Source organism: Jaculus jaculus, chromosome 3, assembly GCF_020740685.1.
Source record: "Jaculus jaculus isolate mJacJac1 chromosome 3, mJacJac1.mat.Y.cur, whole genome shotgun sequence".
Lineage (NCBI taxonomy): Eukaryota > Metazoa > Chordata > Mammalia > Rodentia > Dipodidae > Jaculus > Jaculus jaculus.
The window spans coordinates 104,227,012-104,254,112 of record NC_059104.1 but is presented as its reverse complement, the minus strand read 5'-3'; the positions used below and the strand labels follow the sequence as shown (position 1 = coordinate 104,254,112).

The following is a 27,101-nucleotide window of genomic DNA, read 5'->3' as shown; positions in this document are numbered from 1 at the left end:
TTTGGTTTGCGCGGGGTGTTGTGGGGGGGGGGGGGTTGATGCCAAAACTGCTTCCGGGTTGTTGGACGACCTTGAGCCCTCAAAAGCGGGATGGCGCTTTTCTTGAGACTGAGCGCCCTTCAGGGCGTCCGGGGACGTCAAGGTGAGGGTCCCTGGCAGTGGGAGGAGGGGGAGCGAGGCCCGAGAAGAGAAGGGCGGCTCCTGCCCCGGGCCCTGCCTGCGGGCCAGTGCGAATCTTCCCCTGGACTGGCCTGGGCTGGTGATAGCAGGCCCATTTCCAGAAAGCTGTGTTGCTACTTTTTGGTACTTTCAATTTAGAGGGAAATTTCCTGCATGCCTTCTCGATTTCTGAATTCTGTTAAAAAGTGACTGAAGTGTCGTTAAATAAGGCGAGGAACACAAATGGGGAACAAATTTGCATGAGAAGATGAATTAAGGATGATTTCACTGGATGTCATGTTGAATTGGTTTTATTTCAGTGAAGTCCAGCAGGCAGTTAAATTTCTGAAACTGGAGAGGCATCAGGGCTGGAGTGCGATTTCAATCTAAGCCTGTGTGCAGGAGGTGAAACCATGAGGGTGGGAGAGATGACTTGGGCGTAGGAACTGAGGACTGCAGAGGGCGGATAGAACATCTTGAGAAAACCCAACATTGTAAGCGTAAATTTAAGCTAGTTGTGGACTGGAGAGGTGGTTAAGGCGCTTGCCGGCAGGGTTCAGTTCCCCTATACCAGATGCACAAAGTGGTGCGTGCGTCATTTGAAGTCTGTGCAGTGGCCGGAGGTCTTGGCATACCCATTCTTTCTGTCTTTTCTCTCTTAATGCTTGCAAATAAAAAATAATAATAATAATAAATAATTAAGATAGTTGTGAGCCGGGTGTGGTGGCACAGAGTTAGGATTGCTGTGAGTTTGAGGCCACTCTGAGACTACTGGGCTAGAGCAAGATCTTACCGAAAAAATCAAAAAGAAAAGAAAAGGAAAAAAAAAAAAAAGCTACTTACGTTGTATTAACCTGACCCATGGCTGTAATCCCAACACTGGGGAGGCAAAAGGATCAGTTTAATGTCAACCTCATGTACATAGTTTAAGGGCAGCCTGAGTTACATAAGACCATGTTTGTTTTGTTTTGTTTTGTTTTTAAGATTTTTTTTAAAAATTATTTATTTATTTATTTGAGAGTGACAGACACAGAGAGAAAGACAGATAGAGGGAGAGAGAGAGAATGGGCGGGCCAGGGCTTCCAGCCTCTGCAAATGAACTCCAGACGCGTGCGCCCCCTTGTGCATCTGGCTAACGTGGGACCTGGGGAACCGAGCCTCGAACCGGGGTGCTTAGGCTTCACAGGCAAGCGCTTAACCGCTAAGCCATCTCTCCAGCCCGTGTTTTTTTTTTTTTAATTTAATTTATTAGTTTTCTTTTCAGTAAATACAGGCAGTTTGGTACCATTATTTAGGCTCATCTGTGATCTACCCCTTCCCATTAGACCCTCCTTGTTAATGAAAATGGGTCGTGCATTGTGGAGGTAGCCCCCAGTTATTGGTATGATAAATGTCTCTGAAAATCATGACCCAACATGTGACTCTGACATTCTTTCTGCCCCGTCTTCCGCAAAATTTCCCTGAGCCATGTTGGGTTCATTTTTGGTCTGCTTCAGTGCTGAGGTGTTGGGGGCCTCTGAGGCTCTGGCTCTCTGCTTTGGTAGGAGTTGATTTTTCTCTGTGTTGATCTCCTTCCTCTTTGTGCTGGTATCCGGTTCACAGGAAAACATCACCCTTGCTTATTTTGCCAGTTGTCCTTAGTTTCAGTTGGGCCCCTTTTGAGGTATGTTGGGGCAGCTCTCTTCTTAGGATCTGCATCTATCTGGAAAAGAGAAGCAGATTCTCCAACGGAGAGTAAGTTAGCACCCGGAAAATTGAGATAAGACTTACTTTTTTGATAGACAGTATGGTAGATTTAGGCCCTCTTATACCCCGTGATTGATGGTAGCTTGATATTAAAGAGTGAGCTTGTGTTTGGGTATGGTTCTGACTTGTTTCCCAGCTCCAGCTATGGGTCTAGTACCACTGAGTGGATCAGTTAGCCAAATCAAGAGCAATTGATTCCTCACCATGGCTGTGTACCACTATTACACTTGTGTGGGCATCACATCTGGTTATTTGTTGCTAATTAGGTTAAACAATGTGTTGCTTGGACAGATCTTGGTCATTTCCCCCAGTCGCCTATGTAGCGCCTTCTGGCACTAGACACACTGACTGTCTGGGGACTGACTCTCTCCTGGCTTCTGGCCATGTCATTCCATTTTACACGTCAGCTGTGTATGGAGTCTTCAGCAATAACGTGGGACCTGGGGAACCGAGCCTCGAACCGGGGTGCTTAGGCTTCACAGGCAAGTGCTTAACCGCTAAGCCATCTCTCCAGCCCGTGTTGTGTTTTGTTTTGTTTTGTTTAAAAAAAAAAAAAAGCAAACAGCTGGGCCCAATGATGTACACCTTCAATCCCAGCATTTAGGAGGCAGAGGTAGTAGGATTACTGTGTTTGAGTTCAAGGCCACCCTGAGACTTCATAGTGAATTTCAGGTCAGCCTGGGCTAGAGCAAGACCCTACCTCAAAAAAAAAATTTATACATATAGGAGAAGACTGACGTGTATGATCAGAGAATCAGGGGAACTAGAAAGAATTCTGTGAGAAAAGAGAGTATAAGTGCCAAAATGCTTACTAAGATTAGGATATGATCAAATAGAGATCATTGGTGATCTGAGTGTAAAAAAGTTTGAGAGTTGAATGATTGGGGAATACAGATTGTTTATGTAACTTTTTTTTTTTTTTGCAGGGAAGAGTTGAGATAGGGTCTTGATGTAGTGCCTAAAGTTCACTATGTAATCTCAGGCTGGTCTTGAACTCACAGGGATCCTCCTGCCTGTGCCTCCTACTGGGATTAAAGGAGTGTGCCACCATGCGTGGCCAATTTATATAGCTTTTTTTTTTTTTTTTTTTTTTGAGGTAGGGTCTCCCTCTAGCCCAGGCTGACCTGGAATTTACTATGTAGTGTCAGGTGGCCTCAAACTCATGTCAATCCTCCTACCTCTGCCTCCTGAGTGCTGGGATTAAAGGTGTGTACCACCATGCCCAGCTATATAACATTTTTTTAATACTTTATTTTTAGTTATTTATTTATTTGACAGAGAAAGAGGAGTTTGGGGAGAGAAAATAGGCATGCCAGGGCCTCCAGCCACTGCAAATGAACTCCAGACAGGTGCGCCCCCTTGTACATCTGGCTAACGTGGGTCTTGGGGAATCAAACCTGGGTCCTTTGGCCTTGTAGGCAAATCCCTTGCCTGCTAAGCCATGCCTCCAGCCCTAATTTATATAAAATTTAAAAAAATATTTTATTTTTATTTATTTTCGAGAGAAGGAGGCAGGGGGGCATGAGAATGGGCATACCAGAGCCTCCATCCACTGCACACGAACTCCAGACACATGCACCACCTTGTGCAGCTGGCTAATATGAATCCAGAGGAATCGAACCTGGGTCCTTTGGCTTTGCAGGCAAATACCTTAACCGTGAAACCATCCCTCCAGCCCTTAAAAAAAGAAAATTATTGACAACTTCTATACTTATAGACAATAAACCATGATAATTTCCTCCCTCCCCCACTTTTCTCTTCATAACTCTACTCTCCATCATATCTCCTCCCTCTCTCCATTAGTCTCTCTTTTCATTTGATATCATCATCTTTTCCTCCTCTTATGAGGGTCTTATGAAGGTATTGCTATGCACTGCGAAGGCATGGATATTGAGACCAATTTCTGTCTAGACAGTTGTATTGTAAGGAGTGGTTCCCTTCCTTTAGCTCTTACATTCTTTCTGCCATCTCTTCTGCAATGGACCCTGAGCCTTGGAGGGTGTGATAGAGATGTTTCAGTGCTGGACACTCCTCTGTCACTTCTCAGCACTGTGTTGCCTTTTGCGTCATCCCAATGGTCACCATCATCTGAAAAGAGAAGCTTCTCTAACCAAAAGTGAGAGTAGCATTAATATATGAATATAAACATTACGTATAGTGTTTTCAGGGCAGTTTGGTGAGAATAATATATACATTTATCCAGATAAGAGCAGGCTTTATACCCCTAAGGCTCATGACTTCCCCTACCAGTCTTTTGATTAAGTTTTCAGTACCAGACATGTATTCCCTCCCATAGAGCGAGTCTCCAGTCCAGCTAGAGAGCAGTTGGTTTCCCCCAGAGCAGACATGGCACTATTGCACTTGTGAGGTTATTTGGCCTGTCTGGCCAAATTTGAGGTTTCCAGTGTCCACTGTTTTCACCACTGATGACTTCTGTCTCCTATAGGGCTGCATGCAGTGCAGCTTTTTCCAGCTTTCAGAAATAGGCGTTCATATGTCTTATTAAAAATATCTTGAATTTTGATTGACTCTCCTCACATTTGTTTTGTTTTGTTTTTTGAGGTAGGGTCTCACTGTAGCCCAGGATGACCTGCAATTCACTATGGAGTCTCAGGGTGGCCTCAAATTCATGGCGATCCCTTCTACCTCTGCCTCCCAAGTTCTGGGCTTAAAGTTGAGTACCACCACATCCAGCTTTTTTTTTCCCCTATATAACATTTAGAAAATATTTTGTTTTTATTTATTTGAGAGAGAGAAGGCGGCAGAGAAAGAGAATGAGTGCACCAGGGCCTCCAGCCACTGCAAATGAACTCCAGATGCATTCACCACTTTGTGCATCTGGCTTATGTAGGTCCTGAGGAATCAAACTGAGGTCTTTTGGCTTTGCAGGCAAGTGCCTTAAGTACTAAGCCATCTCTCCAGCCCCTATATAACATTTTTTAAAAATATTTATTTAAGATAGAGTATGGGTGTGCCAGGGCCTCTTTTCCCTGCACGTGAACTCCAGATGCATGGGCCACTTTGTGTGCTTGCCTTTACATGGGTACTGGGGAATAAAACCCAGGCTGGCAGGCTTTGCCACCAAGTGTCTTTACCCACTGAGCCATCTCTTCAGCCCCTAGATAACATTTTATAGAAGTGAGCTTGGAAAGAAGGAAGAGAATAGGGGAAAGAGTACATGAGCAATCTTGAGAGGACATGAGATCCATTAAGAACTAAGTATAGTAGCACCCCTTACATACAGTACACCTGTCCAGACAGAAATTGGTCATCTGGCTTACCTGGGTACTGGGAAATTGAACTTAGGCTTCACAGGAAACCACCGTAACTGCCAAGCCATCTCTCCAGCCCTACTATGTTTTTGTTTTTCAAGGTTGGGTCTCACTCTAGCCCACCCAGGCTGACTCGGAATCCACTATGTAGTCTCAGGATGGCCTCAAACTCTCTGCCATCCTGCTATCTTTGCCTCCCAAGTGCTGGGATTAAAGGCGTGCACCAACAAGCCCGTCCTGCTCCTGTTATCTGATTTTTAACAAGAAGCAAGTGCTGCTGCTCTAACCCTTCCTACACATGAGGGAATCAAGGCTTGGAGAGCCTATTTAAGTTAACTTAATATTCTTTTTTTTTTTTTTTTTTTGGTTTTACGAGGTAGGGTCTCACTCTGGCTCAGGCTGACCTGGAATTCACTATGTAGTCTCAGGGTGGCCTCGAACTCTCGGTGATCCTCCTACCTCTGCCTCCCGAGTGCTGGGATTAAAGGTGTGTGCCACCACGCCCGGCTAACTTAATATTCTTACAGGTTATAAGTACAAGTTTATATTTAGATTAATGTATGCCTGTCTTTTTTTTTTTTTTTAAACTCAGAGGCAGGATCCAAAAGGGGTAAGAAAAGGCAGGTTCTGGACCAGGCTTGGTGGCACATGCCTTTAGTCCCAGCACTGATTGACTTGAAACTTATTGACTCATTCTGTAGCCCCAGGCTGGCCTAAAACTCAAAATGATCCTCCTGTCTCAGCCTGTGAATGCTGGTGTAGGCAACAGCCACTGCACCTGTTTGACAAAATGAAGTTGTTTTTTTCTTTTTCTTTTTTTGTTTTTTTGAGGTAGGGTCTCACTCTAGCCCAGGCTGACCTGGAATTCACTATGTAGTCTCAGGGTGGCCTTGAACTCACAGTTATCCTTCTACCTCTGCCTCCCAAATGTGCTGGGATTAAGGGCATATCTGAGGTTCTTTATATAAGTGATTTATCATAAAGATTCTTGGAGGCTGGATAGCATTTAAGGCATTTGCATGCAAAGCCAAAGGATCCAGGTTTGATTCCCTAGGACCCATGTAAAGTCAGGTGCACAAAGTGGCGCAAGTGTCTAGAGTTTGTTTGCAGTGTTGGGAGGCCTTGGTATACCCATTGTCTGTCTCCCTCAAATAAATTAATAATGATGCTTTGGCTGGGGAGATGGCTCAGTGGTTAAAGGGGTTTGCTTGCAAAACCTGTCAGCCCAGGTTCAGTTCCTCAGTACCCATGTAAAACCAGATGAGAAAATGACACATGTGTCTGAAGTTCATTTCCAGTGACAAGTGGTGTGCCCATTCCCTTTCTCTTACCCCCTCCATCTCTCTCAAATTAATTAAAATAAAAGGTTTGGTTTTTGTTTGTTTGTTTGTTTTTTCTCAGTGTTTTGTTTTTTGAAGTAAGTTCTCACTCTAGGCCAGGCTGACTTGGAATTTACTATGTAGTATCAGGGTGGCCTCAAACTCATGGTGGTCCTGTCTGTGCCTATATGGACACCAAGCTCTTTCTTTCTTTCTTTTTTTATTTTTATGTAAAGAAGTGTATTGATTCTTCAGTCATTCACTATTTAACTTCAAGTAATTCAGTGAGATAGGCACTATCTTCATTTGACAGATAAGATATTATTCCTGTTTAGAGTTAAACAGTCTTTCAATCCTGGTAAAGAAATGCTGATGATCCCCATAATGTTTCTTCCCTCAGCTCTGTTACTCCGAACCCCCACAGTGGTCAGACCTGTATTTGTCTCAGCATTTCTCCAGGACCAGCGGACTCCAGGATGGTGTGGAGCACAGAACATTCACCTATCACCAAGCTGTCACTGTATGTTCTCTACAATGCTGCTGCTTTTGGGGTTCTGATTATCTTTTCCTGGGCTAACTGCCATATCTTTGGCAAAATGACATAGTTGTTTTTTTTTTGTTTGTTTGTTTGCTTGTTTATTATTTATTTATTTGAGAGTGACAGACAGAGAAAGAGGGAGAGAGAGAGAATGGGCGCACCAGGGGGTCTAGCCACTGCAAACGAACTCCAGACACATGTGACCTCTTGTGCATCTGGCTAACGTGGGTCCTGGGGAATCGAGCCTCGAACCCGGGTCCTTAGGCTTCACAGGCAAGTGCTTAACTGCTAAGCCATCTCTCTAGCCCAAAGTTGACATAGTTTATATGTTTGGACAGATAACGCCAACATGGTTGAGTGAAGTTATTTCTATTCACAGAGAACCTTCTGACCTAAGTCTTTGGATTTTTTTTTTTTTTTAAGTGAGGTAGGGTTTCACTCTAGCCCATGCTGACCTGGAATTCACTGTGTAGTCTCAGGGTGGCCTTGAACTCACAGTGATCCTCCTGCCTCTGCCTCCCAAATGCTGGTATTAAAAGCATGTTCTACCATGTCCAGCTTGTCTTCAGATTTTTTTTTTTAATTTAAAATTTTTTTATTAACAACTTCCAGGATTATAAAAAATACCCCATGGGATATGATGGAGAATAGAATTTCAAAGGGGAAAGTGAGGGGTAGGGAGGGTATTACCATGGGATACTTTTTATAATCATGGAAAATGTTAATAAAAATGGAGGAAAAAAAAAGAAAGATTATGGAGATGTAGGAAGGGAAAGGAGCCTCTCACCCTGGTGTCTGGTTGAAGCCTCTGAACTGCTGAGAAACAAGAATTCCAGCACAATTAACAATATCTGGAGACTCAGGAGGTAGCTTAGTGGTTAGAGGCACTTGCTTGCAAAGTGCTGCCCAGGGTTCAATTCACAAGTTCCCATGTAAAAGCAGATGCAAAAAAGTGGTGCATGCATCTGGAGTTCATCTGCAGTTTCAAGAGCCCTGGCATGCCCATGTTTTTTTTTTCTCTTTTTCATTTCTCCCTCCCTTGGTGTCTCTCAAATAAGTAAAAATGTATTTCAAAAACCAACAACTGGACTGGAGAGATGACTTAGTGGTTAAACCCCTTGCCTGTGAAGCCTAAGGACCTAGGTTCAACTTCCAAGAACCCACATACGCCAGATACACATGGTGGTGCATGCATCTGGAGTTCATGTGTAGTGACTAGAGGCCCTGGTGTGCCCATTCTCTCTCCCTCTCTCCCTTACTTTCTTATAAATAAATAAAATATTAGGTGGGAAAAAAATACCTCATGGTAATACCCTCCCTCCCCCCACTTAGCCCTTTGAAACTCCACTCTCCATAATACCCCTTCTCCATCCCAATCAGTCTCTTACTTTTGATGTCTTGATCTTTTCCTTCTCTTATGATGGTCTTATGCAGGTAGTGTCAGGCACTGTGAGGCCATGGATTTCCAGGCCATTTTGTGTCTGGAGGGAGATTGTTGTATGGAGTCCTACCCTTCCTTTGGCTCTTACATTCTTTCCGCCACCTCTTCTGCATTAGACCCTGAGCCTTGGAAGGTGTGATACAGATATTGCAGTACTGAGCACTGCAGCCATTTCTTTCCATCACCATACCTTCTGAGTCGTCCCAAGGTCACTGCCGTCTGAAAAGAGAAGATTCTCAACCAAAAGTGAAAGTAGCATTAATATAAGGGTGTGAACATTAACCGAAGTGCTTACTGGCCAGTTTGATAAGCATAGTATATACATTTGGCCAGACAGCAGCAGACGTTACACCTCTAGGGCTCATGACTACCCCTGTTTTAAGTTTTCAGTATCAGGAATGTATTCCCTTCCCATGGAGTGGGCCTCCAATCCAATTAAAGGGCAGTTGGTTTCCCCCATAACAGATGTGCCACTATTGTACCCATTAGCTCATTTGGCCTGGCTGGCCAAATATAAGGCTTGCAGTGTCCACTGTTGAGTATCCTCACTGGTGATTTCTCTTTCTCCCATTGAACTTCATGCAGAATGGCTTCTTCCAGCTTTCTGTCAGCTGCCTTCAGATTTTTTAAATCATATGTTAGAGCTGCATCATGTAGATTCATAGCTGGGATTAATTAAATTTGTTTTTAGATTGAGTTAAGACCATTAGGCATTGCATAGATGAATACTGTTCAGATATTATATTAGAAAATCTAAATATGATTAATGAGTTAGCTGTATTTCCATTGAAAAGTTTGTTTTTGAATTACTTTGCCTGTATGTATATTTGTATTTTCCTCGGACAAAGCTCCATTCTTTTATTACATTTCCCAAGGAGCTGGTGACAAAAACATGATATAGAGCCTCAGAAATATTTAAAGCCCATCTTGTTTTTCATTTGTTTACAAAAAAAAAAAAAGTCTTGATTTATTTTGCACTTAACTTGTAAAGGGACAGTAAGAGGACCATTATTCTAAAAGTTGAAAGTTGACCTCAGACTTGGTTTAACTTGTTTGGGGCGCATATTACATTACTTCTAAGGATTAACAAACATAGATACTCAAGAATTTAAAGACCACCAGGCATCACTAACTTATTTTTTTAAATTTAAGGACAATTTACTTAATTACAGACAGTAATCCATGGTAATGCCCTCCCTCTCTCCACTTTTCCCTTTGCAGCTCCACTCTTCATCCTGTCCCTTCCCCCTCTCAATCAGTCTCTCTTTTGATGTCATGATCTTTTCCTCCTGTTATGATGGTCTGTGTAGGTAGTGTCAGACACTGCAAGGTCATGGATATCCAGGCCATTTTGTGCCTGAGGGAGCACGTTGTAAGGAGTCCTACCCTTCCTTTGTCTCTTACATTCTTTCTGCCACCTCTTCCACAATGGACCCTGAGCCTTGGAAGGTGTGATAGAGATGTTTCAGTGCTGTCCCTTCTTAGCACCATGGTGCCTTTTGAGTCATTCCAAGGTCACTGCCATCTGAAAAGAGAAGCTTCTCTAGCCAGAGTGAGAGTAGCATTAATATATGGGTATGAACATTAAGAGAAGTGCTTACTGGGCATTTTGGTGAGCATAATATATACATTAGCCAGACACCAGCAGATGTTATACCCCTAGGGCTCATGACTACCCTTCTTCTAGATTTTCAGTATCAGGGATGTATTCCATCCCATGGAGTGGGCCTTCAGTCCAATTAGAGAGTGGTTGGTTTCTCCCATAACAGACAAGGCATTGCTAACTTAGTTCATAATGTATCTATTTCACAGAAGTTTAGAATTGGCTATCCACTTTTTTTTTTTTTTTTAGGTAAGGTCTCACTGTAGCCCCTGACCTGGAATTCACTATGTAGTTTCAGGGTGGCCTTGAACTCCAATTATCCTACCTCTGCCTCCCAAGTGTTGGGATTAAAGGAGTGTGCCAGTATGCCTGGCTTTTTGTTTGTTTTTTAAGTAGGGTGGTGTTATAGCCCAGGCTGACCACCACACCCAGCTAATACCTTTTTGTCTGTAAGTGGAGTAGGTCTGTGTTATAAGCAGTGTTTGAAGTTGTTGGCACATCCTTGTGCTAAAAGATGCAGTACATATAGCTTCTTACTCTCTTTGTGCTTAAGTTAAATCTAGGGCCTGGAGGGATGGCTTAATGGTTAAGGCACTTGCCTGCAAATCCACAGGACCCCGGTTCAGTTCCTCAGTACCTATGTAAGCCAGATGGACAAGGGGGCGCATTCTTCTGTAGTCCATTTGCAGTGGCTAGTGGCTGGTGTGCCCATTCTCTATCTCTTCTATTCCTTGCTCTCTGCTTACAAATAAATAAGTTTAGTTTAATTTAAAAAAATCTGGATAGATACACTGTTTGCAATTCTAACAGTTTAGGTGATTATGTGATAAGTTGAGTATGTATGTTCTCCCTCAATCCCTGCATCTGGTCTTTTGTAGCTGGTTCCAAGGCTGCGTCACTCCACTGGACTAGCGAGCGGGTTGTCAGTGTTTTGCTTTTGGGCCTGCTGCCAGCTGCCTATGTGAATCCTTGCTCTGCGGTGGACTACTCCCTGGCTGCAGCCCTCTCTCTTCATAGTCACTGGCAAGTACAGCAATCCCTTCAGTATTCAGCGTTAGTCTGCTTAGTCTGTTTGCTATAAATTTGCCTCATGTATTTGAGGAGGAACTTGACTAGGATATTTAAGACTTGTTGAAAACTTTTAAGTATAAACAAAATATCTATGTAGCTAAGTTGATAGAGTGCTTGGCTAGATTGCAGAAAGTCTGAGTTTGGTCCTCAGTAGTATATAAAGTCAATCAATGTGGTGATGCATGTTTATAATCCTGGCACAAGGGAAATGAGGGCAGGCTACATTGCTACTTAGTGAGAAGGCCAACATGGATTATATGAGACTTTGTCAACCAAAAAAAAAAGGAAAAGGAAAAGAAAAAGAAAACAAAGGAAGCCAGGTTTGGTGCCATACTCCTTTAATCCCAGGCAGAGTTAGGAGGATCACTATGAGTTGTGGGTACCCTGAGACTGCATAGTGAATTCCAGACCAGCCTGAGCTAGAGAGAGACCCTACCTCAAAAAAAAAAAAAACAAAAAAAACCCCAATAAAATAAAATAACAGGAAAGAATACATAGAAAGATCACAATCAAATCTATGGCTTTTGAATTAAAAGGGATAGTACTACACAAGTAAATCACAAGGGGACCCCCTGGCCTTACCCTCACCAAGCTCTCTCCCTCTCCTTCTCTCCCCATGCAGGAGCTCTTTGCACTGCCTCTTCTTTTTTCTCTAACTGCCTTTTCATGTTTTCTCCAGACCCACATGGGCTCTCAAAACACATGGGTCTATTCATTTTTCTTCCCTTGTTCTGTGCTTTACTCAATAAATAAGATAATTTAATTATTAAAAATGGAGCCAGGCATGGTGGCACACGCCTTTAATCCCAACACTCGGGAGGCAGAGGTAGGAGGATCGCTGTGAGCTCGAGGCCACCCTGAGACTACATAGTGAATTCCAGGTCAGCCTGGGCTACAGTGAGACCCTACCTCAAAAAACCAAAATAATAATAATAATAATAAATGGAATTCAGAAACCACTTCTCTGTGTCCCATCTCAGTCATAAGTGCTTGATAACCTCTCCTCCTAACTATTATTTTGAGTCTTATCGCAGTCATATCACATCCTTGTATTTTGTCATTGTTTTACCCTTCAAATGTGCATCCCTGTTTCAATTTCACATTTACTCATTGATTTATTTGGTTTTTTGAGGTAGGGTTTCGCTCGAGCCCAGGCTGCTGTGGCATTCAGGGTGACTTTGAACTCATGGTGATCCTCCTACTGCTGCCTCCTAAGTGCTGGGATCAAAGTCATGTGCCACCACACCCAGCTGTTATGTGGGGTTTTTTAAATTTAAATTTTATTTTATTTTTTAATCTTTTTATTGACAACTCTCTTAATTATAGACAATAACCATGGTTATTCCTTCCCTCCTCCCACTTTCTCATTTGAAATTCCACTCTCCATCATGTTTTCCCCTCTCAATCAGTCTCTTTTATTTTGATATTAACATCTTTTCCTCCTATTATGATGGCCTGGTGTAGGTGGTGTCAGGTACTGTGAGGTCTTGGATATCTAGGCCATTTTGTATCTGGAGGAGCATTATAAGGAGTCTTACCCTTCCTTTGGCCCTTTAATCCTTTCCACCACCTTTTCTGCAATGGACTCTGTTTTTTTTGTGTGTGTTTATTTATTTATTTGGCAGAGAAAGAGGGAGGGAAAGATAGAGAATGGGCACTCCAGGGCCTCTAGCCACTACAAACTCCAGACGTGTGTGCCCCCTTAGGCATCTGGCTAATGTGGGTCCTAGGGAATCGACCCTGGGTTCTTTGGCTTTGCAGGCAGATACCTTAACCACTAAGCCATCCCTCTAGCCCTGTTGGGTGTTTTTTAAAATAAGGTCACACTCTAACTCACACTGACCTGGAATTTACTTAGCTCAAACTTATAGCAATCCTCCCACTTCTGCCTTCCCAGCACTGGGATTAAAGGTATGTGTCACCACAGCTGGAGAGATGGCCTAGCAGTTAAGGTGCTTGCCTGTGAAGCCTAAGGACTCAGGTTCAGTTCTCCAGCTCCCACATAAGCCACGTGCACATGCTGGAGTTTGTTTAAAGTGGCTGGAGGCCCTGGTGTGCCTATTCTCTCTCACTCTCTCCTCTCTCTCTCATAAATAAATAAATAAAAATGAACCAGAAAAAAATTAAATAAATAAAATAAAATTATAGCACTGTAGAGATAGATGGCTTAGGGGTTAAGGTGCTTGCCTGCAAAACCTAAGGACCAGTGTTTGACTCTTCAGGTCCCACAAAAGCCTGACGAACAAGGTGACAAAAGAGCTCAAAGTTGCGCATGCATACAAGGCGGTATATGCACCTGGACTTCAATTACGTTGGCTAGGAGGCCTTAGTGTGCCCATTTTATCTGCCTCTCTCTCCAATAAATAAATAAATAAATAAACAATCTGGGCGTGGTGGTGCACACCTTTAATCCCAGCACTCAGGATTCCAGGTCAGCCTGAGCTAGAGCAAGACCCTGCCTCAAAAAATCAAAAATAAATAAATAAACAAAATATTTTTAAAAGATTTATTTTATTTATTTGAGAGTAAGGGACAGAGAGAGAGAGAGAGAGAGAGAGAGAGAGAGATGGGCATACCAGGGCCTCCAGCCACTGCAAATGAACTCCAGTTGCATGCACCATCTTGTGCATCTGGCTTATGTGGGTCCTGGGGAATCAAGCCTTGAACTGGGGTCCTTAGGCTTCACAGGCAAGTGCATAACTGCTAACCCATCTCTCCAGCCATAAAATATTTTTTAAGTTATTGAATTGTATAGTTCAAAAGGTAAATTTTTGGAGGTTGGAGGGATGGCTTAGCGGTTAAGGCATTTGCCTACAAAGCCAAAGGACCCAGGTTCTATTCTCCAGGACCCACGTTAGCCAGATGCACCAGGGGCCACACGTGTCTGGAGTTCATCTGTACTGGCTGGAGGCCCTAAAGTGCCTATTCTCTCTCTTTTCTTTCTCCCTCTTTCTCTGTCAAATAAATAAATAGGTAAATTTTTAAACTGGAAAGATGGCTAGTTGGTTAAGGTGTTTGCCTGTAAAGCCAAAAGACCTAGGTTCAATTCCCAAGGACCCATGTAAGCCAGATGCACAAGGTGGCATATGTGTCTGGAGTTTGTTTGCAGTGGCTAGATGCCCTGGCATGCACTTACTCACGTTCTCTCTCTTGCTCTCTGTCTCTTTCTCTGCCATGAGGCTATATTTCCCAGGACCCACGTTAGCCAGATGCACATGGGGGCACACACATCTGGAGTTCATTTGCAGTGGCTGGAGGCCCTGGCATGCCCATTCTCTCCCTCCCTCTCCCCTCCCCCGCCCCCTGTCACTCTCAAATAAATAAATTAAAATTTAAAAAAAAGAGCTGGGTGTGGTGGTGCACGCCTTTAATCCCAGCACTTGGGAAACAGAGGTAGGAGGATTGCCGTGATTTTGAGGTCACCCTGAGACTCCATAGTGAATTCCAGGTTAGCCTAGGCTACAGTGAGACCCTATCAAAAAAAAAAAAAAAAAAAAAACTGCTAGAGATTGGGTGTGCTGGTGCATGCCTTTAAACCCAGCACCCGGGAGGCAGAGGTAGGAGGATCTCCGTGAATTTGAGGCCACCCTGAGACTCCATAGTGAATTCCAGATCAGCCTGGGCTAGAGTGAAACCCTACCTTGGGGAAAAAAAAAAATTATTTGAGAGAGAGGAAGAGAAAAAGTCAGATGGAGAAAATATAAATGGACACACCAGTGCTTTCTGCCACTGTGAATGAACTCCAGATGCATGACCATGTTTTTGGCATCTGGCCTTTATGTGTGTGTTGGGGAATCAAACCCAGGATGTCAGGGTTTGTAATTGCCTCTAACCACGGAGCAATCTCTCTAGCCCTCAAATAAAATTTGGACTTCTTTTCATAACCTTCAAGTCCCTCTGTAATCTTCCCTTGCTTTTTTTTAAATTTTTTTATTTTTCAAGGTAGGGTCTCGCTGTAGCCCAAGCTGATCTGGAATTCACTATGTAGTCTCATGGTGGCCTTGGATTCATGGTGATCCTCCTACTTCTGCCTCTTGAGTGCTGGGATTAAAGGCATATACCACCACACCCGACCCCTTCCTTTGCTTTTCGTTTTTCTTTTCTTTTCTTTCTTTTTTTTTTTTTGGTTTTTCGAGGTAGGGTCTCACTCTGGTCCAGGCTGACCTGGAATTAACTCTGTCATCTCAGGGTGGCCTTGAACTCATGGCAATCCTCCTACCTCTGCCTCCCGAGTGCTGGGATTAAAGGCATGCGCCACCATGCCCAGCTCCCTTGCTTTTCTTTATGCATGCTCCAGCCACACTAACTTCCCTTCTGTTCCTCAGAGATGCCAGGCTCATGTCATTTTTGTTTAGAATGTTATTCTCTTTCTATTTTCTAGTCGCCCTTCCTGATATATTTTTTCTTATTACACACACACACAATATGTATTCTTTTGTTTCACTGGAATGTTTATCTTCTGCAATTGTGAATTCCATATTTTTTGTACTCTCAACTTGTATGACATGTTCTTGCACAGTAATGTCTGCTTGGTAAATTTCTGGAGGATTAATGAAAAACTGTTGCATTCAGGCTCACATTGCTGGCAGAAATCACTCAACCAAGAGCAGCTTGTGGGGAAAAAAAGATATTTATTTTGGCGTACAGGCTCAAGGGGGAAGCTCCATGTTGCAGTCCCGTTCGCATTGCTGGTAGAAATCACCCAATCAAGAGCAGCTTCTGGGAAAAAGAGATTTATTTTGGCTTATAGGCTCGAGGGGAAGCTCCACGATGGCAGGGGAAAACGATGGCATGAGCAGAGGGTGGACAACATAAGGTGGACCACAGCAACAGGAGGGTGTGCCAAACACTGGCATGGGGAAACTGGCTATAAAGCCCATAAGCCCGCCCCCAACAATACACTCCCTTCAGGAGGCATTAATTCCCAAATATCCATCAGCTGGGAACCTAGCATTCAGAACACCTAAGTTTATGGGGGACACCTGAATCAAACCAGCACACTCCATGATGGCAGGGAAAATGGTATCATGAGTAGGAGGTAGACATAACCTCCTGGCCTACATAAGGTAGACATTAGCCACAAGAGAGTGTGCCACACACTGACAAGGGGAAATTGGCTATAATGCCCATAAGCCCGCCCCCAATAATACACTGCCTCTAAGAGGCATAAATTCCCAAATTTCCATCAGCTGGGAACCTAGCATCAGAACACTTAAGTTGATGGAGGACATCTGAATCAAACCACCACATTCCACCCCTGGCCCCCATAAACTGATATAAAATATACATGATATAAAATATAATGCATTCATCCTACTTTAAAAGTCTCCATAATTTTTATCAATCCCAATTATGTTCAAACATCTCTATAATCCAAGGCCATAACATGAAACAGTCACCAAAAACCCCATAATGGCACAGAATAAACATTCACACTGCAAAAGATGCCATTGGGCATAGCAAAGAAATATTCAACCAATACAAGATTTAAAACAGCCAGGGCAGACATCAAACTCTCGCTGCAAGTCCAACAACACTAGCCAGTGACAAATCTCCAAGTACAATAATTCTGACCAGCAGTAAGTCTCTGGCATTCCAATTCTACCCCTTCAGCTAGGCCACTCACGGTCCTAGAAAACGTCATCCAGGGCCGGCAGCTTTCCTTAGCAGCCATCTCATGGTCCCAGCATCTCCACTGGGTCTCCACTGCAATCTACGGTTCATCCTCACAGCTCCATTGTGTCTCCATTTAGGCATCCAGCAAATCTGCTTCACGCTGCCCATGGCCGTTTCCAAAACACAAGACCACATCATAAACTCAATGACCCTCTTTTTCCTGTATTTCTTATATTCCACAATACCAGGTAGGGTGCCAATTTGTTAATCCAGGGGGAAATAAAGTAGACTTTGAAGAACAGGACACTCCTTGAGCATTTAGGCCCCTTTAAAAAACTGCATTCTTTCTGTTGTCCAGTGCAGGTTAGCAGGTCCAATCTCAATGACTGTAATCTCTCATATAGTTGTAGCTGAACAGAGCAGTTTCAGCCTAAAGATTTCTTTCTTTTTTTTTTTTTCCAAATTTTTATTAACAACTTCCATGATTATAAAAAATATCCCATGGTAATACCCTCCCTCCCCCCACTTTCCCCTTTGAAACTCCATTCTCCATCATATCCCCTCCCCATCTCAACCAGTCTCTCTTTTAATTTTGATGTCTTGATCTTTTCCTCCTCTTATGATGGCCTTGTGCAGGTAGTGTCAGGCACTGTGAGGCCATGGATATCCAGGCCATTTTGTGTCTGGTGGGAGCATGTTGTGTGGAGTCCTACCCTTCCTTTGGCTCTTACATTCTTTCCACCGCCGCTTCCGCATTAGACCCTGAACCTTGGAAGGTGAGATAGAGATACTGCAGTACTGAGCACTCCTGTCACTTCTTTCCAGCACCATGATACCTTCTGAGTCGTCCCAAGGTCACTGCTATCTGAAAAGAGAAGGTTCTCAACCAAAAGTGAGAGTAGCATTAATATAAGGGTATGAACATTAACTGAAGTGCTTACTGGGCAGTTTAATAAGCATAGTATATACATTTAGCCAGACAACAGCAGACGTTATACCTCTAGGGCTCATGACTACCTGTTTTAAGTTTTCAGTATCAGGGATGTATTCCCTCCCATGGAGTGGGCCTCTAGTCCAATTAGAGGGCAGTTGGTGTCCACCATGATAGACATGCCACTATTGCACCTGTTGGCTCATTTGGCCTTGCTGGCCAAATATAAGGCTTGCAGTGTCCACTGTTGAGTATCTTCACTGGTGATTTCTCTTTTTCCCATTGAACTTCATGTAGAATGGCTTCTTCCTGCTTTGTGTCAGCTGGTCTGCATGAAGGAGGTTATCAGCTCAGTTCCAGCAGGATTTCTCAGTGGCCTTGCAGCCCAAGTATGTGGAGTCTTCAGCAATAGGGTCTTACCATCTCTTCCTGGTGGGAAGCCAGGGCCCTGGGCAATGGCCTGTAATGTTTTGGGGGCATCAGGGACCTCCCTGGCCAACAATTCACTGGAAGGTATCCCATCCCTGGCACTGAAAATTTTCTAGCTACATTCTATGGCTCCTGAGTGTGCCATTGTCCCAAAAAGTAGGATTCAATATTCATTATTTATGTCCTCTTAGATTTTGATTAGCCCTTCTTCCACCTTTCCTTTACTCGATCTCTTCCCCTGACCTCACTTTGGGCCTTTTCACCCCCATTTATCTATTCTTCTACTTACATATATACAATACCATCCTATTAAGTGCCTCCCTCCCTTCCTTTCTCTTCCCTTTATATCTCTTTTCTACCTTACTGTCAGCCTAAAGATTTCTTTCTGTGCCATATCCCTCTGCCCTCACCAGTCTATTTCTATGCAAAGCAACTCTGCAAAAATTTTCAGGATACAAGCCTAACAGGAAGCCTCTCACATTAACTGTTCCTAGTCTAGTCCAAGCAAAATTCTTTCTCACCCTCATAAGCCAAATCTCACAGTCCATAGTTCTTACTGCATTCAGGTCTTTCGACTCTGACCATAATAGTCCATCAAGCTGTACTTACAGCACTGCAGGGCGTCTCTTAGGCCAAAGTTCTAAATCCTTCCACATTCCTCTTGAAAATCAGCTCCCAAAAGCCAAAGCCATACAGTCAGGTGTCTAGCAGCAATGCCACTCTCGGTCACAACATTACTATTGAAGTGTGGTTCACATTACCTGACCAAGAGCAGCTTGTGGGGCAAAAAAGGGTTATTTTGGCTTACAGGCTTGAGGGGGAGGTTCCATGATGGCAGGGAGAAACGATGGTATAAGCAAAGGGTGGACATCACCCCATAACCAACATAAATTAGAAAATAGCCACAGGAGAGAGTGCCAAACACAGGCAAAGGGAAACTGGCCATAATGTCCATAAGCCTGCCCCCAACAATACACTGCCTCTAAGAAGCATTAATTCCCAAATCTCCATCAGCTGGGAACCTAGCATTCAGAACACCTAAGTTGATGGGGGACATCTGAATCAAACCACTGCAATTCCATAGAGCATTTTTTTCATAGAGCATTTTATTAGTATTTTATTTATTTATTTATTATTTATTTGAGAAAGATGCAGATAGAGAAGATGGATGCACTAGAACCTGTAGCCACTGCAAATGAACTTATGTGCCATGATACTTGTGCCACCTTGTGCATCTGACTTATGTGGATACTGCGGAATTGAACCTGGGTCCTTAAGCTTTGCAGGGTATCCAGTGCCTTAACTACTAAGCTATCTCTAACCCTGTAGAAAAAAAAATTTTAATGACATTTTGTAAGTTGAGGCACATTTAGTTACTGCATCTGGTATAAATGGCTCTGATATTTAATTCTAAATTGCCAAAAGAAACTGGACCTGGTGGCACAAGCCTTTTATCCCAGCACTTGGTAGACTGAGGTAGGAGGATAGCTGTGAGCTCAATGCTACCCTGAGACTACATAGTGAATTCCAGATCAGCCTGGGCTAGAACAAGACCCTACCTCAAAAAAACCAAAAGAGACAAAGGGAAAGATAAAGCCAGGAGATATCTTTATTACATATTAGCCCCCTCCTGAGTCCCTTTTTTTTTTTTGGTTTTTCAAGGTAGGGTCTCACTTTAGCTCAGGCTGACCTGGAATCCTCTATGTAATGTCAGGCTGGCTTCGAACTCACAGCCATCCTCCTACCTCTGCCTCCCGAGTGCTGGGATTAAAGACGTGTACCACCATGCCCAGCTGAGTCCTTTTTTTACATGTAACTTTTTTCCCCATGAGTTGCTTTGAGTTGCTTATCTTGGAAAAGTGTCACAATAACTCCACATATAACAGTGTCTGCATAGATACCCTGAGGAGCAAACAGTTCATAGAGTGAGAGTTGTGGCATTCTGAGCCTTTCTTTCTTTCTTTTCTTTTTTTTTTTTAATTTTATTTTTTATTTATTGATTTGGGGGGGTTTGAGGTAGGATCTCACTCTCCTTTCTTTCTTTTTTTAATGAGCTAGAAAGAGAGAATTGGCACTCTAGGGCCTCCAGCCACTGCACTCAAACTCCTGACATGTGTGTCACTCTGTGCTAAGCTTCTTTTGCTGCTGTTGCTTCCTCCCCTCCACCTCCCCCCTCCCCGCAAGTTAGCGACTCGCTCTAGCCCAGGCTGACCTGGAATTCACTATGTAGTCTTTGGGTGGCCTCAGATTCATGGCGATTCTCTTACTGCTGTCTCCTGAGTGCTGGGATTAAAGGTGTGCGTGTGCCACCACTCCTGGCTGCTGAGCCCTTTTTTGTACTTAAGTTGTATGTCCTTTTAACTTTGTAAGTTTTCACTTGAGCTGTGATTGTTTTCTTTCCTTAGGGGCCTTGGACAAGTTGTTACTGACTACGTTCACGGGGAAGCATTGCAGAAAACTGCCAAAGCAGGCCTTTTGGCACTCTCAGCTTTAACCTTTGCTGGGCTTTGTTATTTCAACTATCATGATGTGGGCATCTGCAAAGCTGTCGCCATGGTGTGGAAGCTCTAACCTTTTGACTCAATACCTTGAGAATTGGTTGGTTGCCTCATTGCCTCTGTTCTGTCATGCCATTCAGTCACAGTAAGGAACATCCGTCCATTAATGAACAAACTTTTGCTAATTACCTGATTGTTTTCAGAATTTATTTGCTGAGAAAAAGGTTTGAGAGGAATTAGGCCCAAGAAATTGTGAGGCTTAGTTCTATTTTCTTTTCACTTTTTTCCTCATCCCCTACCTCTACCAACAGATCTTCACAAGTTAGCTGGCTCCTGCACCGCTCACCTGTAGTCCTCTTCTCCTTATTTTCTGCTGCTCTAACAGGCTATTCCTCAGTTAATTCACGAGTAACGATTTTATATAAAATTGGAAAGTTTGGGTTGGAGAGATGGCTTAGCACTTAAGGCGCTTGCCTGTGAAGCCTAAGGACTCAGGTTCAACCCCCTTAAACCCATGTAAGCTAGATGCACAAGGTGACGCATGTGCCCAAGGGGGTGCATGCATCTGGAGATTGATTGCAGTGGCTAGAGGTCCTGGCATGCCAGTTCCCCCTCTCGCATAAAAATAAGTTGGAAAGCTGGGCTTGATGGCCCATGCTTTTAATCCCAGCTCTTGGGAGGTGGAAGTAGGAGGATCTCTCTGAGTTCGAGGCCACCCTGAGACTACATAGTGAGTTCCAGGTCAGCCTGGGCTAGAGTAAGACCCTGCCTCAAAACAAAAAAACAAAATAGATAAATAAATAAATTGGAAAATGTGGAAGCTCCCCTGTTTGTTCAGTTCTTACCAATGATTGATGGTGATGTGGCCTAGGGAACCTAGGAGGTGCTGCTGCCTCTCACCTTACCGGTTTAAATCCTAGGAAGGGAAGCTGAGAGAGTTTCTTAAATTTAGAGACATTGCATTAGGGAAACAACTTCTCCTTTGTAGGCGTATCAAAATATGACAGATTCCAGACTTAATCCTCAAATGTGTTTTACTTATACTAAAATAAACTTTGCAAATATGAAACTGTTAAGTCATAAAATATTTTCCCACTATGGAAATGACTGAGAAAATGTTCTCTGAAAAGAAAAAAAAAATTTAAATAAAATGTTATGTAATAAAAATATGTTGTACTTTTTATGTATTAGCTGTTTTTAGTATCTGGTTTTGGGTATAGGATTTTTTTTCTTCACAGCACACACCCAAAGTTTATTGTAAGCCAAAGTACAATACATACACACACCCCTCTTCCAGCAAGGGAAGGGACCCCAGAGGTGGAGTACTTTCTTTTTAAATTTTCAAGGAGGGTCTCACTGTAGCCCAGGCTGACCTGGAATTCACTATGTCATCTCTGGGTGGCCTCAAATTCATGGTGATCCTCCTACCTCTGCCTCCCTAGTGCTTGAAGTAAAGGTGTGTGCCACCATGTCCTGCTAGGCTTTTTTTGTTTGTTCATTTTGGTTTAGTTTTTGAAGATGGTCTCACACTGAAGCCCAGGCTGGCTTTGAACTTATGTGTAGCAGAGGCTGATTTTGAACTCCTGATTCTTATGTCTCCACCTCTGAAGTGCTGGATTACATCGTGCGCCACCACACCTGGCAAGGGCTGATGCCCTTCCTCCATCCCTTTCCTCTTTCTTTTTTGGTGGGGAGCAGCTGGTTCTGGATAAGAAGCAAGAAAACTGCTCCTTCTAACGGAAAGAAATGGATATTATTACAGAACTTAAGTCTGGCTATTTCAGTATCATTGTCAATAAGTATACACATATATAAAACATACACTAAAAATAAAAAGTAATTAGATTCACACAGACTGCTATGGATAAAAAAGAAGAAAGTGATACTTTCTACTATTTACCAATTGTACTTCTAGTTAAATATTCTCCCAAAGAGATAGTGTGACTGATGTTTTGATACTAAATGTTGGGCAACATCACTGGGTTAGTTGGCTAGAGCACCTTCTCTTGCCCCAACCTGACTTATCACTGGTTCCTCTCCCTCAAGGCTGTTCCAGCACAGTGATAATGTTGACTCATTCAGCATATTTACTTAGCTCCTTTGTTGCATCTAACACAGGTCAGATCAGGGTACTACAGGTATCTTGAGAACCTCAGCATTCCAACTAAACACACTGTCTTTATTCAAGGTGAAATGATATGATCCTGACCACACTCTGGAAAAATTGTATTCATATTTTTGTTTTCTCATTTCTACCTTTCAAGAAAAAAAAAATGCAGGGGGGGAAGTTAAATCTATGAGAATTGCCTGGTTTTAAATTTCTAGACCCCAAGTTTCCAAGTTAATGGACACAAGGTAGCACGTGTATGGAATTTTAGTTGTGGGGTTTATTTCCTCTGTCTCATGAAGTCAGTTTTATTCTTTGGACATCTAAAATGCTTTTTTTAAAAAAATTTTTTGTTTGTTTTTTTCGCTCTTGCCCAGGCTGACCTAGAATTCACTATGTAGTCTCAGGGTGGCCTTGAACTCATGGTGATCCTCCTACCTCTGTAAAATGCTTTTTAAAACATTATTTTTTTTTCCCCTCACAATACTATCTAAAACCACTATGAATTAGGAACCCTAAAACGGGTTATAGGCATGTTGCCACTCCACCCAGGAAAGTTATCTCTTCCATTAGTTACAACAAATACAAACAAAGCCCATTGGCCTGGAAACTCACCATTTAGCCAAGGATGACTGAACTTCTGACCCTTCTGCCAGTCAGGATTGTAGATAGGTAACACAACACCCATCAAATTAATTATCGTTTTAGGTGCTGAAGATTGAATCCAGGGTCTCTATCACGCTAGGTAAGCACTCAACCCCTGAGCTCTATTCCCTGCTTTTTAAATTTTTATTTATTTATTTTGGAGACAAAGCCTTATGTAGCACAAGGCTGCCTTCAAACTCATTGTGTAGGTGAGGATGGCCTTGAACTACTGATCCTCCTGCCTCCTGAGTGCTGGGGTTTCAGGCCCGCACCATCATATATGGCAGAGGTGTTTATCTAATGCGTGGCACCTTCACTTGCTCTCTGCAGTCAGCTTTGACACCTCATTCACACTGCAAACATGAGTGCATGCATCTGTCATACCTCAGTGACACCAACTCATAATTCTTTGTTTATAAACTACATATAGTGTGTTACAACTTGCAAAGGGGTGTCATGTCATTACTCACTTGCTCCTAAAAAGTATTTAAATGGGGCTGGAGAGATGGCTTAATGGTTAAGGCACTTGCCAGGAAAGCCACTAGATGCACAAGGCGGCACATACATCTGAAATTCATTTGCAGTGGCTAGAGGCCCTGGCACACCCATTCTTTCACCCTGTCTCTTTTTTTTTTTTAATTAATTATTTATTTATTTATTTGAGAGCGACAGACACAGAGAGAAAGATAGAGGGAGAGAGAGAGAATGGGCGCGCCAGGGCTTCCAGCCTCTGCAAACTCCAGACGCGTGCGCCCCCTTGTGCATCTGGCTAACGTGGGACCTGGGGAACCGAGCCTCGAACCGGGGTCCTTAGGCTTCATAGGCAAGCGCTTAACCGCTAAGCCATCTCTCCAGCCCCCTGTCTCTTTTTCTTTCTCACCTTTCTATTAACATTTTCCATGATTATAAAAAATATCCCATGGTAATTCCCTCCCTCCCTGCTGACACTTTCCCCTTTGAAATTCTACTCTCCATCATATTACCTCCCCATCTCAATCATTGTACTTACATATATACAATATCAACCTGTTAAGTACCCTCCTCCCTTCCTTTCTCTTCCCTTTATATCTCCTTTTAAACTTACTGGCCTCTGCTACTAAGTATTTTCCTTCTCACACAGAAGCCCAATCATCTGTAGCTAGGATCCACATATGAGGGAGAACATGTGGCGCTTGGCCTTCTGGTCCTGGGATACACTTAGTATAATCCTTTCCAGATCCATCCATTTTTCTGCAAATTTCATAACTTCATTTTTCTTTACTGCTGAGTAAAACTCCATTGTATAAATGTGCCACATCTTCATTATCCACTCATCAGTTGAGGGACATCTAGGCTGGTTCCATTTCCCAGCTATTATAAATTGAGCAGCAACAAACATGGTTGAGCACATACTTCTAAGGAAATGAGATGAATCCTTAGGATATATGCCTAGGAGTGCTATAGCTGGGTCATATGGTAGATCAATCTTTAGCTGTTTTAGGAACCTCCACACTGATTTCCACAATGGCTGGACTAGATTGCATTCCTACCAGCAGTGTAGAAGTGTTCCTCTTTTTCCACATCCCCGCCAACATTTATGGTCATTTGTTTTCATGATGGTAGCCAATCTGACAGGAGTGAGATGGAATCTCAATGTAGCTTTAATCTGCATTTCCCTGATGACTAGTGACATAGAACTTTTTTTAGATGCTTATATGCCATTCATATTTCTTCCTTTGAGAATGCTCTATTTAAGTCCATAGCCCATTTTTTTTGATTGGCTTGTTTGATTTCTTATTAGTTAATTTTTTATGTTCTTTGTATATCCTAGATATTAATCCTCTATCAGATATATAGCTGGCTAAGATTTTTTTCCTATTCTGTAGGTTGCCTCTTTGCTTTATTCAGTGTCCTTTGCAGCGCAAAATCTTAATTTCATGAAGTCCCAGTGATTAATCTGTGGTTTTATTGCCTGAGCAATTGGGGTTGTATTCAGAAAGTCTTTGCCAAGACCAACATGTTGAAGGGTTTCCCCTACTTTTTCCTCTAGCTGTTTTAGAGTTTCCAGTCTGATGTTAATGTCTTTAATCAATTTGGACTTAATTCTTGTGCATGGAGAGATAGAAGGATCTACATCTATTTTCATCCTTCTACAGATACATATCCAGTTTTCCCAACACCATTTGCTGAAGAGGCTGTCTTTTCTCCAATGAGTATTTTTGGCATTTTTATCAAATATCAGGTGGCTATTGCTACCTGGACTTACATCTGGGTCCTCTATTCTGTTCCATTGATCTACATGCCTGCTTTTGTGCCAGTACCACACTGTTTTTGTTACTATGGCTTTGTAGTATAGGTTAAAATCAGGTATGGTGATACCACCAGCCTTATTATTGTTGCTCAGTACAATTTTAGATATTCTAGGATTTTTGTGATTCCAAATGAATTTTTGGATTGTTTTTTCTATTTCCATGAGGAATGCCTTTGGGATTTTGATGGGGATTGCATTAAATGTGTAGATTGCTTTTGGTAAAATTGCCATTTTCACAATATTGATTCTGCCGATCCAGGAACAAGGAATGTCTTTTCCATTTCCTAGTGTCTTCTGCAATTTCTCACTTGAGTGTCTCAAAGTTTTCATTGTAGAGATCCTTCACTTCCTTAGTTAGGTTTATTCCAAGGTACTTTATTTTCTTTGATGCAATTGTGAATGGAAGTGATTCTTTGATTTCATCTTCTGTGTGTTTGTTGTTAGCATATATGTAAGCTACTGATTTCTGTGTATTTATTTTGTATCCTGCTACGTGGCTATAGGTTTTTGTCAGCTCTAACAGTTTGCTAGTAGAGTCTTTAGTGTCCTTTATATATAGAATCATGTCATCTGCAAATAATGATAACTTGATCTCTTCCTTTCCAATCTGTATCCCTTTTATGTGTGTCTCTTCCCTTATTCTATGGCTAAGACTTCCAGAACTATATTAAATAAAAGTGGGGATAGTGGACACCTTGTCTTGTTTCGTATTTTCGTTGGAAAGCTTCCAGTTTTTCCCCATTTAGTAATATGTTGGCTGTAGGCTTGTTATAAATAGCCTTTGTTATATTGAGATATGTTCCTTCTATTCCCAGTCTCTGTAGGACTTTTATCATGAAGGGATGTTGTATTTTGTCAAATGCTTTCTCTGCGTCTAATGAGATGATCATGTGGTTTTTCTTCTTCAATCCATTTATATGATGTATTATATTTATAGATTTCTACATATAGAACCATCCCTGCATCTCTGGGATAAAGCCTACTTGGTCAGGATGAATGATCTTTCTGATATATTCTTATATTCTGTTTGCCAATATTTTGTTGAGAATTTTTGCATTTATGTTCATGAGGGAGATTGGTATGTAATTTTCTTTTTTTGTTCTATCTTTGCCTGGTTTTGGTATCAGGGTGATGCTGGCTTCATAGAAGGAGTTTGGTAGAATTCCTTCTTTTTCTATTTCCTGGAAAAGCTTAAGAAGCAATGGTGTTAGCTCTTCCTTGAAGGTCTGGTAAAATTCAGCAGTGTATCCATCTGGGCCTGGGTTTTTTTCAGTTGGGAGATTTTTTTGTTTGTTTGTTTGTTTTTTTTTGTTTTTTGTTTTTTGAGGTAGGGTCTTACTCCAGCCCAGGCTGACCTGGAATTCGCTATGGAGCCTCAGGGTGGCCTCGAACTCACGGCAATCCTCCTACCTCTGCATCCCGAGTGCTGGGATTAA

The 27,101-nt window shown here is 42.5% G+C and overlaps 1 protein-coding gene across 3 annotated transcripts; it reads left to right on the top strand.

Moving 5' to 3' along the window:
- The first annotated feature begins 12 nt into the window (after positions 1-12).
- On the top strand, positions 13-21,752 carry Sdhd (succinate dehydrogenase complex subunit D). 3 transcript variants are annotated; one of them, XM_004666478.2, is made up of 4 exons: positions 13-142; positions 6,897-7,016; positions 10,957-11,101; positions 20,531-21,752. In XM_004666478.2, the coding sequence occupies exons 1-4, from the start codon at positions 91-93 to the stop codon at positions 20,694-20,696; spliced, it is 483 nt and encodes a 160-aa protein (XP_004666535.2). In that variant the 5' UTR covers positions 13-90; the 3' UTR covers positions 20,697-21,752. The 3 variants fall into 3 exon arrangements, with proteins under 3 accessions (XP_004666535.2, XP_004666536.1, XP_045001557.1); XM_004666479.2 differs by lacking the exon at positions 10,957-11,101 and having other exon boundaries at positions 20,531-20,665; XM_045145622.1 differs by lacking the exon at positions 6,897-7,016 and having other exon boundaries at positions 35-142.
- The last annotated feature ends 5,349 nt before the right edge of the window (positions 21,753-27,101 follow it).